This window comes from Oryzias latipes, chromosome 17, assembly GCF_053564925.1.
Source record: "Oryzias latipes strain Hd-rR chromosome 17, Olatipes_Hd-rR_3.1".
Lineage (NCBI taxonomy): Eukaryota > Metazoa > Chordata > Actinopteri > Beloniformes > Adrianichthyidae > Oryzias > Oryzias latipes.
This window is the reverse complement of record NC_136253.1, coordinates 4,888,192-4,906,731: the sequence shown is the minus strand read 5'-3', so window position 1 is coordinate 4,906,731 and position 18,540 is coordinate 4,888,192. Positions and strand designations below refer to the sequence as shown.

Below are 18,540 nucleotides of genomic sequence, written 5' to 3'. Positions count from 1 at the left end.
ATGTGAGTGTGAAATACATAAAGACACACTATGGATATAACCATTAACTGTGTATGAAAACTGGACAGAGTGACCCCTCTCCCCTGGTGTTCCAAACAGGAAGCACCTTCTGGCTCCAAGAAGCCCAAATCACTTTGGTTGAGTCCAAATTCCTTCAGTCCTTAGAGCACTAAATAGGGCGTTTACCATTTTGTAGAGCTGTCTGAATCTACAATCCCAAAATTGAGTGCCTGAAATTTCCCAGAAATCTTTGCGAAAAACCAGCCTGCATCGATGCTCACTAGATTAGTAAATATACTGTAGACCACGAAGGATTTTTCATGTGAAAACAATGCATTTCATTTAGTTTTTATAAACCATCAAAATTTTCATTATCATAACACCGTGGATTCATAAATAGTCTTCGTAAAATGTTCCTATGTATTAGGCTCTTATTTCGGGAAATTAGTGATGTCTTTTTGCTGTAAAAAAAAAGTAGTGAGCATGGAGTTCGAATTACTTTTAAAATCCATGTCCCTTAAATAGTCCCACACTATAGTTCCTAGATGTTAGGGAGTAGGGAGGGGAATTGGACAAAGTCTTAGACTGTTATAGAAATGAACAGCTATTACCCATTCAATCTATTTGTCAGAATAACTGATACCTTTTTTATATGTTCTTGATAATCCTATTTTTTTCATGCTTTCAAATTATTCAAGTTATAAACTGACCAATCAGATGCCTCAATTAAAGTATGCGGTCGGATGTTGAACCTTCTAAACATTTAAATGACACATTTTGTGTAGCCCGCTTTCAAGTTTTAAGGGTGTGGACTTCCAACAAGCTCACTCCTGATTGGGCAGAGTGGTTGCCACAGAAATAATGACTCAGATCAACTTGGACCAATCACTGCTTACTGATAATTTCTTGATCCAATGTGGCGACAAATGTATAATGAATAAATGAAGACTGGGAAGATATATGGGTGACGTCACACTCAGGTGGTCCAGTTTTCACATACGTTCAATTATGTGTTAGTAGATGTTGATGTTATTTTCTCTTTTTTTTTTCTGAACAACGTTTGTCAGAGACAATTAAAGGATCACTCACTTATCACAGATATATATATTTTTTGTTACCCAGAATTCCCATTTCCAGTATAGAATCAAAACAGTCAGCTATGTCATGAAATGTGTTAGGTTGCCATGTGTGATCAGTTCCCCCAAAAATAAGAGAAGATTATGAGTCCACAAATGCAAAGTGGAGAAAAGTTTTCCACCACAAAAACTCCATCAGTGGAAGCAAAGAACATCAGAAAACATCTTCATTTTCTGAGTCCATTTCAATGACTTAGACGAATAAAAAACATTGTTAAATATTCAAAATATGCATACTCGAATGTCTAATCTCACATGTAACTTCTCTCAAATGTGACTTTAATTTGGCTAAGCTAATGAGCAAACACGGCTAATCATATTAGCAAGCCAGCGTCTTCCTGGGGTTGAGGGTTTAGAATATTCGAGTGCATGTCGACATGGTGACTTTCCCCACATCAAAACTCGGTTAAACTAGCCGTCCTTGCTCTTTAAAACACCAAGAGTTCAATAAATACCAACATGCAGATAAGAAACACTGTCGGCTGCTTTAATGCACCACATTGTTTTACATAATCACAAGCACTTCGCTCTTTAACATAACTTGTAATTTGAAAATGGGAAATAACAAGAAAACAGACTTGACATCCCTGTTAATCTGATTTTATGCACCATTCTCCCAGTAAGTGCTGATTGGTTCGAGCAAATTCTTGAAAACATTAAACTAAATGAAACTAATGTCACTTGATTGTAGAGTTTTTAAAATAACGTCAAAAAGTGATGTTTTATTGCACGTTAGGAAAATGCTGTTTTTTTATGGAAATCCAGAACTCCAAGAAGTCATTGCTTTTCTCCAGTTTTCTCAGTCTTTTGACAGAACAGATGTGAGAGAAATTGTCTTAGATTTTCTGCAAAGAACGATCACAGATCAGACACTAAAGCTCAGGAGATTAAACTGATTTTTTACAGTCAGATAACTTTGCTTTTAGATTTACTGCGCTTAGCTGAAGTCATTCAAACTTTAGAGGTCTTTGAAACACTCCAGTAACATGACAAACTGCTTTCACATCTCTTTTTTTCCGTTCATACACCTCTCATAGGTTTGTGTGAGCGGCGGGGCTCCTCTTTGACTTGACCCAAACACAGAAGCAGCTGTCTTTGATGAGTCACACCTTCTTGTTCAGTGAAGGGAACAGACGCACTGAAACGCACGCCACTGTCGCTACCAGCCCATCTGTTAGCCTGAGTGGCACAAGCTGAGCAGAGCCAGCGGTTTCCAGCTCGACAAAGAGTTTGGTATGAGCCAGATGCAATCTGAAAAGGTCAAGCATCTCTGAAGCAGATTACGACTTCCAAGCATGGACTTACAATCTTATCAGGTGGGGGGGTGCTGGCGATGTAACACTTGATCTCTCCTCTCTCCCCCCTGACAGCGTACTGAACCGCATCACTGGAGATGATAGGGGGGCCTGGGAGGGAGACACAGGAAGGGAGAAAAGCTGTGGTTAAAAGAAGCCAATAGGTTATTAAGCATTTAGTGGTTTTACAGCGGTTCAGTGCCGTATAAATGTTTAACTTTAGATCTGAAAACTGTACTGTGATCGTGAGAAGGAAAACTTTAAAGAAGAAAAATCTGTCTGCATTCTGACACTTTTGTGAAATCTATTTTTAATGTAGACCAGTATGGGGTCAAACCAGGATAAGCTTAAAGTTAAATAGAAACCACATTGTAAATAAAAAACAAGCATTGCAAAATAGAAAAAAAAAATTAAAAAAGGAAAAACAGTTTTAACCTCAAAAGCACACGTTGTAAATCTGAAGAAAATGTTGAACATTTTAAAAAGTCTGGGGGGTTTGAGAGCTCGGGTCAGGGCCTTCTGCTGCCATGCGGGGCCAGTGGAGTGACCGTTAGTCAGGATGGCCTGGTTCAGCTGCTGGGTGGGACGGATGGAGGTGCTGTGTGGTCTTCAGGGCTAGGGCATGGGGGGTGAGGACAATCCATTGGGGTGGGGGTCTACCCTGGCCTGGGGAGAGGTCTTTTTGTGTTTGCTGTGGGGCAGGTTTTGGGTCCTGTTGGGTGGGAGTTCCATTATTTTAGAAAGCCTGACATTTCAAAAACCCTTTGCAGGTTTTGAGCGTGAGACAGTGATGCTGCTGCTGTTGAATAGATCCATTACAATGCTTCATTTCCTGAAACGGATGCTCTACTGTTTCACATCAGCGCATCGCATTAAATCATTATAGCAGAGCTTAAGTATTCCCCGTAACAAGATTTTTCTGCAAGTCAATTACTGCTTCTCACATTAGTATTTCCTCAGGGTCAAACATCCTTTTGCATTAAGCCATGTGCGCTAACATGTTGGTCTTCATCAATCCTGCTGCACACTGACTTCATGGCGGTAAAGCTCTCATAATGTGACGCCAAGCCATGTGCTTAGCAGAAGATACTGTGTTAAACCTAAAATTACATCAATCTACAGCAGGGTCAAAGCTTTAGCTGTTAAATTGCTCTCAAGCGAGGAATCTTTGCATTTAATTTTACAGTTATTACCAGACTGAAACATTTAATAGATCTAACATTTTAAGACAAAACTTCCTAAAATAGGGTTTCAACCAATTCAAATTTGATTAAAATTGATTTTATATGTTCAATGTTCAATCATACCTTGAGGTTTCTGATCTTGTGATTCGATGACCTGAAACGCCAGCTGCAGGTGAATGATGACGGTGAAACAGCGTTCCAGTGCAAATGCAGTTCAGATGCAGCAAAGTCGGTGAAAAGCTGCTCAAAGCGATTTGCTGTCGCTTCCCATCACAGTGAACGAAAGAATGTCAACGCAGCAACTGAGCAATGGTAGTCGCAGCGTACGCAGACAAAGCTTAATAAGAGTTACATCGATGGAACTCCACCGCTGTGAGGAGTTTTGCTGAAATGTCCTGATCATGCAAGATGCATGAGCTCAGAGCTGCAGCTGTGATACCAGCGGCGGGAATCGGATGCAAAGCTCTGTGATAAGTATCAGTGGCAGGACGATGTTTAACCAAGTGTCAAGTGATGTTTGAACCCAGCAAAAGCTGTCACATGCAATTAACTGTGCCGAGCCAACTGATGTTACAAACTGTGACTTTGCTCCAATAAAGTATAAATAGCTCTGCTAAGACAGAGCCTCACAGTTTGGCCTCCACTGATGTGGACTGTAGCAGGATCCTGATCTCAGCAGCATTTGGCCGTATCTGACATGTCAGCACATGGGAGAAGCAGTAATTGTTATCATTGCTCTCTGTATTATCTGGGGAATCAGACTCTCCCTTTCCCCACATTTTCTGGCCTGAAATAGCAGGATGACTGACATTGTGTCTTGAAAGAATTGCCTTTGAAAAAAGCCCAGAAAAAGGGTTTAACCAACAGTCCGTGTGCTTTCATTACTCATCCTTCCAGTCTGACACAGATTCATGGATTTTCTGGGAGTAGGAAGATCTGCTCGACACATTTGATGGTTTCTGCAGAGATCAGCGATGTTATTAATGCAAAGTCAATGGATATGAACTGACCGTTGACAGTGAGCGTAACCTCGGTCTCGCCCACTCCTATGCGGGGAACTATGGCCTTGCAGACATACTGCCCTGCATCCGCTTGAGACACGGACTTCAGATGCAGCTGGTTGTTGTTGCTGAGCACCTGGACACACAAAAAAGACACATTATCCAGAGGACATAAAGTCCAGCTGAGCGGGTTTGTAAAATGGGGAGCAGATGGTGGGAAAAAAGGGAATAAGTTGTATGTTTAATTCATAAATCATGTTGATTCACTCAGCAGGATCCATTAGTTGTTTTTTTTCAAGCCTTTCTTAACCAGTTAGGGTGAATAAAAAATGTAAAGCTTTCCCCCCTCAATCGTTAGCTTTACAACTGAGAAAACGTTTAAGAAGTCTGGCTTTCTAACACATGTTTCTAACACAGAGAATTCTGTGGATACCATCACCTCCAAAAGGTGTGCAGTGGCTTCTATATACAATTATACATTTATTGTGAGAAAAAGTTCCCTTAGAGCAGAGGTCTGCAATCTTCAACATTAAATGGGCCATTTGGGTCGATTTCTTATTGACCACAAACCAATAGGAGCCAAAAAGTCTTACTTTGTTCTTTAGAAAATAAGACACATTGGTATTTTGGTTTATTTGGATAAATATAATTCAACCATTGTTGTTTTGCCGTACATAAAACCTATAGCAAAAATAGTTTTTTCTTTCAAAATATGAAAGTTAACTTTTGACAGAGGTTCACATGACTTCCTTTCAAAATAAACAACACCTTGAGTCACATAGGATCATCTCAATGCAGCAAATTAGCAGGTAGTGTGATGTCAGAAGTGGTTCATTTTATGGTTATTTTGCAACTCAACCAGAAATTTAAAAATTCTAACAAATTAACATCAAGTCAGAGCTAATTAAGTGACTCTTAGTGTATTTTTAAACCACTAAAAATCCTTTAATTTGTTTGAAAGGAATTCTGACTACCGACCTCAAACTGATTTTCTGTGATACAAAGCCCACAAACACTCTGTGAAAATGTTTTAGCAGGATTTTGGTAAACTAAAAAGCTGCTAAAAGAACTGTTGGACAACTAAACCTAGCATAGTAAGGACCCTCCCAGAGAGATACAGACTGTCCCTCAACTGTTTGTCATTTAGTTGAATACATTTGGAGTTTTTTCATTTACTCACATTTACATGGACTTTTTATTGATTGTGTGTTGCCAAGGACTGAACGCGCGTTCTTGAACGTGCTTTGTTCTTCCCACTGAACGAGCAAGGAGTGGCGTCTTCATGTTTTAACTTCTGCTCATGCTTACTAGCGCATGTACCTACAGTTGGAAGAAGCTTGATGTAAAATGTGGAAGCAGTGCAGATCTGGTGTATGTTGCTCCAGGCTTTTTCTTTCATAGCTCTGTTCCGATATCTGAAGGACTAGGTGTCATAGAACAAGCTGTAGTTATTAGTTTCTTCCTCCATGATCAATTTTCAAACAGTTGGCACTTTTGTAAATTAAAAGGGAAGCCACCCATACGTCACTACGTTGACCTGGTTTAACTTTTAATGCATATTTGTTGGCCTAAGGCTGTCACTAACGAATACTTCAGTAGTTGATTAGTCAAGACAGAATTGGCTCACAAGCTATAGGTTCCCTGATCCCTGCACTAAATCATTGTCTAAACTTCCCATAGTAATAGAAAGCAAAAAATATTTTTATGAACATGGATTTTAATTTTGCAATTAGAGGACAGTAAAATATTCTAGGATATGTTTTCCTCCATTGGTTTGCAAATGTGACTTAGGTGGTAGTCAGGTTGCAGCAGCCCAATCATGTCTGTAAATCTTCAACCATTGGCAGATGTCTCATTCCTTTCAGAAACAAGTGAAGGACGCTCTGTGTGAGTGTTGCAGCCAACTCTGGTGTGCTCTACGCAGTTTTTTGAACACGCATCCAGAGGGTGGTGTACACACCAGACCAGCGCCAGACACAGGTAGCTGCAAGGAGGGGATTCTTCTTTTCAGTATTTACTGTATACTAGCGCTTGTCTGCCACCTACAATAAGGGACTCGGTGCGCAAAATGAAGCGGTTCTGATCCAGCGGCGGGTGTGAATGCAGCATGAAACGTAAGTTTGTGTCTGTCTTCTTCTTCTATGGTTCAGGAAGGGCTATACTGCCTCCAAAATGGGATCCCAATACCTTTGTGGCTGCTGGTTATTATAATCATTTAAAATGACAAAAAAAAGAACAATGCATTGACAATAACTTTTTTTATAATCGATTATTAGTCAACGTTGCAGCTAATCATTAACAGCCCTACAATGGCCGCAGGTTTTGTACAAAAGAGCCCAAAATCAGTTGTGCAAATTTGTGTAACGTCGTGTGAATGTGACAGTTTTGAATGTGCACATTTTCATAGACCATTCTTTGGAAGTGGTCGCTTGAACGTGCTTTACCGAGGACGGTGTAGATCAACAGAACGCGTAGCATTCTGCTGCGATTGCCTGTTTTCTTTCTCACCATGCTGGAGCCTTTCTTGGTCCAGGTGAGGGTGAGAGGAGGGTTTCCGGACCACTTGCAGTTCAGAATCACATCTGAGTCCACGTCCACTGTGACTGGTCTGGGCTCCACTACCAGTATAGGGCCAACTGGAAGGAAATAAGAAATATAAAATTACAAAACCAGCAAAAGTCTAAAAAACTGAAGTAATGGTAATGGCATTAATAGCCCTTTTCTACCTTCCTTGAAAGCCCAAAGTGCTTAACAGTCAGGGTCCCATTCACCAATTCACACACACATTCACACACTGATGGCGGCTTCACAGCTGAAAATCTGTGCCAACCTATAACCACCAGAAGCAATGTCGGGTACAGTGTCTTGCCCCAGGACACTTCGACACATGGACCGGCAGGGCGGGAATTGAACATGTAATCTTCCTATCAGAGATCGACCGCCCTACTGCTGGAGCATGAAACTTTATGTGAATCTCAACTTTAGATTATTCCCTTAATATTAAAATACTTTTTTTTCAATAAAGTTCTGTTTTTTGGTCAAAAACTGGTGTGAGTAGTAGATGGAAAAGAAAAGGAGCACTGATGCAGCTCCTGTCAGTTCAGGAGCACATGCTCTCCACTCACAGTGCACGTCCACAAGGATGCTGACATTTGTGCTTCCCACTGCGTTGAACACTTGACAAGACACGGGCTCGGTGAAGAAGGAGTGATCCGCTGTAGTGACAAACACACTTTCCCTGGCCCCCTCCAGCAGAACACCACCTTTAGCCCACCTGACAGAAAAACACACAACGCCATTTAACACCTTTGAAGCACAGCAAATTGTTGCAGCATTGCTTGTCAACAGGTCGTGTATCCACTGATCCACTGTGGGGGTCCAGGTGACACAAAAAAAAGCCATACAAGGAGTTTTTATTGCTTCTGTGACAGAACCCAAAGACTTTTTGCAAAAAAAGTATTTTGATTTCTATCATATTTATGCTGTATTCTTCAGTAAAGTGAATCGAGGTTAGCTTTAATTTTCAATGTTGCACATCCACCAGGACCTGCGTTTGAAAGCAGGCTTAGCTTCTGAGCGCCATGCAGAGTTCCTCTTCTGATGGAGTCTGGGGCCTCAAATGAAAACCAGCCTTTTTGCAGTTTGGCTGCTTCAGAGCTGTCGCTTATAATCAGCCTCAGAGTTTAGCCGTAGAAGCGTTCAATACTTGCACCAATTCTGTACCCTAAGCAGAAATTACACTTCAGAAGCAGCTCCGGAGGGCGGATAGGAACAGATTGAAAGAAATGAAGGGAGACCCGCTGGCATTGATCATCTGATCAGGCTCCTAATGCTGCGCTGCAGGACTGCCGTCAAAACCTTTCCCCTCGTTTTAAACTGCACTCATGAGTTCATCCAGACCTGTAGCCCATGATGGGGGGGTTGGCAGTGGCCTGGCAGGTGAAGGTGACTCTTTCCCCCTCCAGGACGGAACGAGGCTCGATGGACAGGGTCACTGTGGGGGGGTCTGCATGAACACAGATTGAGAATCAGACACATTACACAATTCTGCCTGGCAGGACTTGAAACTTTAGGTGTTTTGATAAAATGAGATTTATTCCATGTCCAGTAAAACTGTATCAAAGTTCCCCGCAAATATTTTTTTTTTAAATTAAGTAACATTTTTTTGCAGTGTGGACCAACCTTACTTAAATATTGAATGTATGTGTTCTAGCAGGGATGTACACTGCAGAAACTGAATCTTCAAAAAATAAAAAGACTTAAAATAATGTTAGGTTGAGAAGAGAAAACATGTCTTAGTGACTAGAATATTTTTTTGTTAAAATAAAAAGTCTTGCTATGAACATTTTTTGACCGCAATAAGAGATTATTTTGGGGTAAGAATTTCTGACTTATTTTTTAAAGGGCTTTTTGCAGTGTATAAAAAACAAAATTATGTAAATATATTTTAAATACTTCAAGACATAATACATATTATATGTAATTTTTTTACACAAGTCTACTTTTTAAAGAAAGGGGTTTTAAGATTTAAGGACATATTTTTCCCAATAATGAAAACATTTTGTTGCACATTTTAGACAAAATCTCAAAGCAACAAAAGAGAGAAAGCTGTTGTTTTTGGGTCAGCTGATAAGTAGAACTATATTTAATATTGTTTAACACAGTTTATTTGCCCACTGTGGACAAGTTACTGTACCATGATCCGCAATTTTTCAATCAAAGGTAAAAACTACTAAACTATTTATCACTTTAAGACAGTCTTTTTATAAATAAGAAACCCAAGAGACCTGAAAAAGAAACAACTTACTATGAACCTGTCAGACACAACTGACCTTAACCATGAGCATCTGTGGAAAATTCACCGAACTGTTTACTGTAAATAACTTCAAAAATGTTGTCAACTGGAGATGAAAAACCAGAAACTAAAGTAACAGAGCATTTTTGTTTAATGTCAGCAAGCAGCTTGAAAACCTGAGCTCTGTATATGAATCCTAACAATGTCTCATGGAGGAGCGGTAACATACGGTGGACATTGAGAGTGACAGTGACTCGTTTCCCCATCGGTACAGCTGGATTGCTGGCCACGCAGGTGAAATTGCTGCCGCTGTCAGTGTCGACCGGAGTGATGGGCAGGTAGCTCCTGCTTGTCACTCTCTTTCTGTCTGGCAGCACTTCCTGCATGGCGAGGAATATCAATGAGGCAGAGAAAGGACAAAGAAACACATGGAAAGAATAGGGTAAACACATATGAAGGGATGACAGTTATGACAAGTTTTTAAAGCAAAAGAATATGTAAATCCACAATCAATTACTATGTAAAATATGAGATCTTTAAATAGCAATTAATTAAAATAGAATCTAGAAAGTTCTACTATAAATAAAGGAAATGATTGATAAATTAATCATGAATGTGATATTTTTACGGTCTAAAATGAGGCCATAACTTGTCTTCCTGACAGACAGTGTGCGCAGTTTTCACTGCAATAAAAATGCACAGTCAGTAACGCAGCTATAAAAGAGTAGCATGTAATATGTATGAGTATGTGTGGGGATCTGAAGCCGGTTGGGAGAGATGTAAAAACATCTGTGGTGGGGTGTGTGACTCAGTGTTTGCTGTTGAGTTTATGTGCATACCAAAGTGTGAGCGTGCATGCATGATTGTGTGTTTATGTGTGTGTGCTCGCAGGCCTGAATGTGGGGAAAAAAGGTGCAAAATATGATGGCGCACGTGGTGCTAACGTGCACAGATCCAGCTGCTGTGTGTGCGTGCGTGTGTGTGTGATTTTCACCTCTCTAAAAAAAAGTGACCTCTTTTATGTTGAATAAAATACTTTTTGTCCAAAGACATGGAATGCTACAAGTGTGGAAACCGAACTCCTTATCATGTTTTGCTAAAGCCTAATTGAGAGGATGGACATCATCATAAAGGAGTTTAGAAAGCAGAAACTTTGTCTGGCCGTGTGTGAGAGAACCAATCATTATGATTATTATACATTTTAAGCCAAAAAAAACAAACAAAAAACTATAGTATTCTAGGACATAGTTTCTGCAGAGCAGCAGGAGTACATTAGAAATTAACCTCTGAGTTGTGGGTGGGACTGTTGCAGCAGAGTAAGCCCACCCCCAATTCCTGTCACCCATCTGCTTATGCACTCTCCCTCCCACTAGCATAGAGGCCCCTCACAACCCTAACTTAACTTTACTGGTGCAGAAATATTGGTTCTATCCTGCCATACAGTACTGATCCAGATTCCAGCTCAGACGAGGAAAACATAGACGTTCATGGATCTATTTGTCTGCAAGTAGATGCATCAGAATGGAGCAGAGCGGGGAGCTCGTGGCCCAACAAATGTAGCCATCTACATTTGATGTAATTACATTAAATGTAAATGTATTAGCCATCAAAACGGTTGCTTTTTATGCATGTTTTAAAAGTGGCATGTAATTTACACCAGTCCTGTGTTGCCCTAAGATGGGTGTCTTATGTGTAAAAAACGTGCATCCAATACGCCGTTCTAGCGCGTTTAAAACATCATTTTGTCGTGTCACATAAGGGTCTCAAAGATGCCGTGATGTTATTCACTAAAGCTGTATGTTATTATAAGCTGTCTGCTTTAGCCTAGCAGTTAAAGCAAATGAATTTTATTCAGATTTGTTATCTTTTGCTTTTACAAGTATGTATTACATTAATAAACTATAAAAAACATTTCAACACAGGCTTTCTTTGTCGCAGACAATCACCAAACCAAACATTCTGATGCTACTTGATTCCTGATTCCACTTGATTCCTGGTTAAAATTTGGAAAAAAATCCATATATGAACAAATCTCTCGTGGCACGCCCTTATGTGGCGTTTTAGACATCAAATAGAGCGCATTCAAAAAATTTACAACGCTTTTCCTGACAAATTATGACCCTTTACGCTTGCCATACCTCTATGTCAATACTACCGGTTCATGCTTTTTCAAACTGCATTTTTTCATCTCCTTCTAATTCACAATTTGAATAAAGAAATACTCAGAAATGCAATTTTAAGTTTTTCATATATGTCAGAAAAATGATGCAAGAACACAATTTCTTCCAAAAAAGATTATTTGGAGTGGGTCTTCAAATACAGAAAAACTTTAGTTTTATCATATAGTGTATAGATTTGAATCCTAGATGATATGGGTGAATGACATTTAGTTGTCATAGTTGGTAGGATGTTTAAAGTTTCTGCAATGTTCTGAAATAAACTAGAGTACTCATAGTTTATTGTAAATGCTTTAATTCATTAATATAGTCAAATAAGTGATAATTGAATATTTTAAACTGATTAATTCAATAACTTCCTTTTTGTTTACCAGTCTGATTCAAAAGAAGAAATTGGACAATTTGTTAACACATGCTTTGTAACCCTTGTGCTGTCCTAGGTACTTCAACATTGGGAGTTGGGTCATCTAGAGCAGTGTTTTTCAACCAGTGTGCCGGGGCACACTAGCGTGCCGTGGGAGATGGTCAAGTGTGCCGTAGGAAATTGCCCTCATTAACTGATCTAAAAACATTTCCCATCTCCAGGATTTCAGCTCTGTGTTCATCCAAACAGGTCCTGATAAAACATTGAGTAGTTAGGAATATGAGAGATCATAAAATACGTTTTTCTTTGCGTTTATTTTATTTTATTAAAGACATTTTGATAAGAATGACAGTACCGCGATTTAGCCGCAGCTACAGCTGTATTTTGGAAAAGTCCCACCCCTTTAACTGTCTCCACCAATCATTCTTGAAGGCTTAATCACACGTCTTCAGTCTGACCAATCAGAAGTGGTTAAAGTCTTCACTTCCTTGTCCTGATTTAGCTCGTAAAGTCTCTCAGTTCTAACAAAAATACCAGCTAAAGCTCGTCTTTAGCGGTGTAGCTTTCCACAGAATCCGGTGTCAGACCGTGGAACAAGTGAACAAAACAATGAAGCTCCGAAAACCGATCTCCGGCCGTTTTATGCACTACATCTCCCATGATGCATTAGGTTAAAGTGACAGCGCACAATGAGATCTGTTGTTAAACGTCTTAAAACCACGGCGAACACACCTCATTCTGTTTTTAAATCTTCTAATTTAACTTTTATTATATCTTTTAGAAAAAACAGCTGCAACTTCCAGCTTTTTCTGCCACAATTATCTCAAAAATGCACGTGAGATTGCGGAGGGACTGTAGATCAATACAGACTATGAGTTTCTCCTTTTTTTTTTTTTTTGGATGCTGGTGTGCCGCGGGATTTTTTTTCAAGGTCAAAATGTGCCGTGGCTCAGAAAAAGGTTGAAAAACACTGATCTAGACCCACTAGACAGTGCTCTGAACCTTTTTTCTTCAGTGATTTGTGATCTTCACTGGTGTCCATGAAATCTTTCCACCTTCATCCACCTTTGTCATGGTAGGGAGAACACGTCAATGTAAGGGTGGGGTCATCTAAGATAGCACAAGGGTTAATGAACTACTTTACAGTTTCCCCTGAAATGTGTCCTTTAACTTGAAGATGTCTAAAAAATACAAACAGCAATCTAAAGGGAGGCAATGTAAGAATGAAATCTGAGAAAATGTGGAAACATGTTCTGACCTTGATATGCTGTTGAAGGTTTGTTGCAGTTGTTGGTGCTTAAACCACAACTTGCCAAGCACATAAAACCACTGATAGGTTTTTATGCTTCCAAGGCCAAACAAAAGCCTTCTATTTTTTTAAATACAAATATTTCTTGAAATTGTATTTATTCTTGCTAAAAATTGTAAGACTGTTTTTAAAACTGTTTGACAATGGGTTTGGCATTGAGACATTTGACATTTGTGTACAAAGCTCTAGAATCTTTTTTTTTGGTGTGTTGTGCAAAAAAATAAAATAAAATTGTGCAATGCATTTCACTCTAATGGTTGGTTTATTACACTACTTGTACTAAATAGAGCCTTAAGAATATATTGAATATATTTCACGTAAATCGTATTTATGTGTTTTTTTATTCTATGCACCACTAGTATTAACCTTAATTTGTACGTTGCAAAAACCATCTGCTTACAGCAGAGGTGGGCACTGAGGGCCGCATTCCTGCATGTTTTCCAGCATACCCTGCTCTGGCATGTTCTGATTGGCTGGACACACCTGAACCAGGTAATCAGCCACGAGTAGGGCAAGATTATTGGCTGGACACACCTGAACTAGGTAATCAGCCATGAGTAGGGCAAGACTATCTGGAAATCATGCAGACACACCGGCCCTCGAGGCCTGGAATTGCCCACCCCTGGCTTACAGGCATCAGCCTGTGGTAAAAAAAATGAGAGCAGACCCACTGGAGGTTGAGACAGTTACATTCTGGGCTGCAAATTCTTTCAAAACCATCAGGAGACATTCCGCAGATCTCATTTCAGTGTAATAAACTCATCAAGGTTTTATGTGTGCTCTATGATGCGTGGCCTCCCTCCGTGCTCTTGCAGATGCAATTATGTGCACGTGTTTATGGGTGTGTGTGAGTCACCGTGGAGTGGTAGGCTCCCTCCACAGGGACTCCATTTTTGGTCCACTGGATGTGCGCTGCAGGCTTGGCCCCGCGGGTCAAACAGGTCAGGTTGAATGGAGTTCCAGCCATCAGCAGGAGCTCCGGCGTTCCCTCCACCACAGGGTCCTCAGGGGGGACTGCGGGACAGACACACACATCCAAATTTGACATCAATGTAGGTGCACCCCGGTGTAAACAACATTCCAGTTTCTGCACATACAGTCCAGCATTCTTAGGTAGTTCAAAAGCAAAAGCTTTCTTTTCTGTAGATCCTCCTTAAACTAGTTTAGACCAGCGGTCTGCAACCTGAGGGTCATCCATCATTTGTGGCTCTTTGGCTTTTAAGAAAATTCCCAACAATTTCAATAAACAAAGGGTTTGTTTATTTTTTTTCAGTTAGTTAAATGTTGTCATTTATTTTTACAATATTAGCATAATTGAGAAATTTAAAGGTAAAAGTTGTTTATTTTCAGAAAAATCTTAAACCCATTTTGATTTAAAAAGAATTCTACATCAATGTTATATTGATTGCCAAACAGTTTAAATTTGTTTAAAAAATATATTAATTCAATCAATTTAAATATTAATAAGGTAAATTTGATAAATAAAGGCTTCATTGTCAAGAAACCTAAAGTTTGTTGTTCTAAACAGTGACTTTGCGGTTCTGACTGGGTTTTGTCAGTAAGAAACTGGATCAAACTGTTCTTTTAGCGTTGAAGGTGGCAGAGCCCTGGTTTTGAAGGCTGATGTTTATCCGCACATATTTCAATGCGACCAGCACACAAAGTGATTGAAATTCATGTTGGCCGTACGTAAATCGTGCAGCCAAGATGCACACTGCTGCATTGCCTTCACGTATTTGAAGTGCGACCAAGGTTGTATTTTGTTGTTAAACTTAAAGTCCCATTATCTGTCACAAACGGTGTGTGAAATGTGTTCATTTGATCGATCCCCTGAATGGGCGGTGGGCAGCAGAAACAGCAGTGCTCAGGAAATGTTTGGAGGTCCAATCCTAAACAAAACCTTAATCCTAACCTTAACCTTTCCTCTGGGTCTGTGCAGCTAAGAAAAGAAATTCAAGGCTTGCCGCATATTTAGAAAACTATGAGTGAATTGACACTTTCTTTTTTCTGAAAATATCCAGTATTTAATGACACTCACAGTGAAGTTTAGTACATTTTTTGTCTCCTTGCAAAACTTAAAAAAGCCATCTGAAGTGTGGAGGTTGATTTTTTTTCTCTCTTTGCATGTTTTTTTTTTAAATAATGAAATGTTTAAGATGACATGTCTGCAAAAAAAAAAGAAAAAGGTTTAAAGTGGAGGCTCAAATTTCCCATGCTTTAGGTTATGTGAGGATTGTGCTCCTCGATTATGTTGCCATTCTTATTGCATTGGTTCTTGTAATGTTTTGAGTTGTTCCCCTGTGAGCCACTCCAGATCACCCACTGCTAAATTTCCTTTCCGTCAATTCCCCTCCGTGTGTTTAAGCGTCTGGTTTTCAATTCTTCCTGGTCAGATCATCAGCTTTGTCACTCTTTTGCTGCTTCCTGGGGTTTGCCATGTTTCGGTTTCTACCAGCAAGCCCAGGTCCAACACCACCAGTTCCTGACAGTTTAATGGTTTTCAGTGACACCATAACAGTATTCTGTACTTTAGAAGAACAGAACCTAAATGACTAAGAACCTCCACATATGTTGTTTCTTGACTTTTGGGAGACCAAACTGATTTAATGTGGTGTTTTCTTCCCTGCTTATCTTAGACCTCCTTCAACCTGTAACTAGCACAGTTGAAATAAAACCATCTGGCTGCACCAAGTAATTAAACATTCTTGACATTTGAAAACATAAACTACACTGTTGGTTTGTGAAACAATGCTTCATTCATCCATCTTGGGGAGAAAGAACTCTCTTGTCTCTACTTCATAAAAAAGGGTCACTGTTCTTTCTTTTGTTGTCATTTACTTGAGGAACTCAAACAGGAAAAAATACAACAAAAACACTCACAAAAATAGCAGCATTCAGAGGTCTGAAAACAATCAAAATATGGCTAAAGATTAAATTGATGCTGTGCTTCCCAACTTTTAAACTCAAAAAGAATGACAATTAAAAGACAGGACAGCCCCCAAAGTGCCTCCAGCCAACAGGGGGCTGGTATGACAGAGGCGTGACAGAAGCTGGAATTTGATATACAGTGTAATTCCAGCCAATTTCAAAACTTTATGGAATCACCTTGACGTCTGTAAAGACATATTTGATCCATAGACCGTGAGATAAGCGAACATCCCAGTCACTTACTGAGCACATTGAGCTTGGCCCTCCGGGATCGCAGGGCGGCCTCTGTGGCCTGACACTCATAGATGGAGTCATCAGAGAGCTCCGATCTGGTGATCTCCAAATTGAACTGACCGATGTCCGATCTCTGAATGCGATACCTTGGCCAGGCTGGGAGAGAAACACACAAACAAAAGGGAACATATTTTTAGGAGTGAATTGTAGTTTTCATAGGTAGCATATAGATTGTGAGTCATGGTGAGCGCACTTTGTTACTCAGCTAACCTGGAAAGCAAAACCTGCTGGTTAAAATTGATTTCAAGGTGAAGAACAGAGTAAAAGAAATTCTGATTTTTGTGAGTCATGCCTTCGTTCCTTTAAATGTAATGTTATAAATTCAAGCTAAAAATGTCCCTGACTGTAACAAACTCCAGCCCCTTTATGAAGCTAAGTAATACGTTTTGTTGCTTTTCAGAGGAAATCCTCAGAATTTCAAAGAGTTCAGGCTTATTTTCTTGGAAAGATCAAGTCTTTGCTGTCACAGAAAAACAGTCACATAAGGGTTAATTCCTATTTAACCATTTCAATGATCCAAAAGAGCATCTTCTACTCACTAAGCAGTGAATATTTTGCACAGTTTTAGAATATAATTGTTTTCTTCCAGAGTCAAGTATCTCTTAATTTTTTTATGTTACTGTTTCACTTGAAGAAAAACAAATATGATTTTGCAAACATTATATTTCTAATTAGACTGTGACTGAATAAGAAAAATCTATTATAGATAATGAAGGGAGGCTACTCTGCATTTATTTTCCCTCCAAGATTAATAACATTAAAATGCTTGAAGCTGACAACCATTGTAATACTATCACAATAACAATTTTATTTCAGAAAACTTCATGACAAACTTGTCAAGATAATATTTCTTGGAAAAAGCTGGTTTGTGTGTTTTACATGGGCATTTAATCTGTGTGTGAAACTGCAGAGGTAAACCTTCTACATTGTCCTAAAGTACCACTTTGATCATCTTTTGATCGATTGTAAAAGTGTTCCCAGTGGTATTTTAGTTATGATGATGCCGTTTGTAGCCAAAATAAAAAGCTTGTTTCGTTTTTTAGGACATAGTTTCTGCAGAGAGGCATGAGTTTATCAGAAATAAACAATTCTCACTGCATTGATAATGATAATGATAAATCATGTAATAAAATGGTTACAGTAGAACAGGGGTGGGATCATATAAGTTTGCTTCCTTCCACTCCCTTTCAAGCAACAATTAATTTTATGTCTAATTATCCTCAGTTTAATACATCATTGTATGACTGTATAACTGATGATTGTTATTTTTTTGTGTCCTATTCTTATTTGATTGCTTGAAATAAACCATTTCAAATCAAAATCAAATCAAATCAATTGTTGGCGGTGTTGTTGGCACAGAAGCATGAAATCCCATCGTTCCTTCATTTACACTCTCTCCTGCTAGCTTACAGCCCCTCACAACCACAAGCTAACATTACCAGAGCTATTCCAGCCGTTCAGTTCTGATCCAGATTCCAGCTCAGACCAGGAAAACAAAGACGTTCATGGATCGACTTGTCTAAGTGGATTCACCAGAATAGAGCAGAGGAGGAAGACATTTCAGTTGCTACGTCAAAACTGAGAGCTTTTTCAAACTGCCCTCCATCATCAGAAAAATAAAATGTTTTTGACATGTTAAATGTGTTAAAAAGACCAAAAACGTAATTTTCATCGGAGTGGATCTCTTTGATTTCACCATAGGAGTAACACCTGTTATGCAAATCTAAAAGGCTTTTTGTGTCGAATCCTGTTGGAATGATAGAAATCCCAGTCAGATGAGAGAACAGAAACATGTTTATGAGCAGTTTTCTCATAATTCGCAGAAAACAACTTGAATTTCCTTCAGATGTTTGAAAACCTTTTCCATTAACCTCAGCATCTGGAGATCAGAACGGGGCATTCCTCACACAGACGTCGCAGCATTGAGGAGATGAGACACACACACACAAACGGACACACACACACACACTGTGGGACTGAGATAAACACCTGCAGGCTTTCTCTCTCAAACACTGATCAAACATTACCTCAATACAAATGTGCCACATCAACTTCTG

The 18,540-nt window shown here is 39.4% G+C and overlaps 1 protein-coding gene across 2 annotated transcripts in view; it reads right to left on the bottom strand.

The window, feature by feature from the left end:
* Nucleotides 1–18,540, bottom strand: part of kirrel1b (kirre like nephrin family adhesion molecule 1b) — a 104,830-nt gene that overhangs the window by 15,744 nt on the left and 70,546 nt on the right. For both annotated transcript variants that reach the window (XM_011486004.4, XM_011486003.4), the window contains exons 3-10: nt 16,433–16,579; nt 14,118–14,275; nt 9,641–9,791; nt 8,517–8,622; nt 7,742–7,890; nt 7,125–7,252; nt 4,626–4,752; nt 2,442–2,542 (exon numbers count right to left, since the gene is read on the bottom strand). In XM_011486004.4, the coding sequence (XP_011484306.1) occupies nt 2,442–2,542; nt 4,626–4,752; nt 7,125–7,252; nt 7,742–7,890; nt 8,517–8,622; nt 9,641–9,791; nt 14,118–14,275; nt 16,433–16,579 (1,067 nt within the window). The remainder of the gene's footprint in view (nt 1–2,441; nt 2,543–4,625; nt 4,753–7,124; nt 7,253–7,741; nt 7,891–8,516; nt 8,623–9,640; nt 9,792–14,117; nt 14,276–16,432; nt 16,580–18,540) is intronic.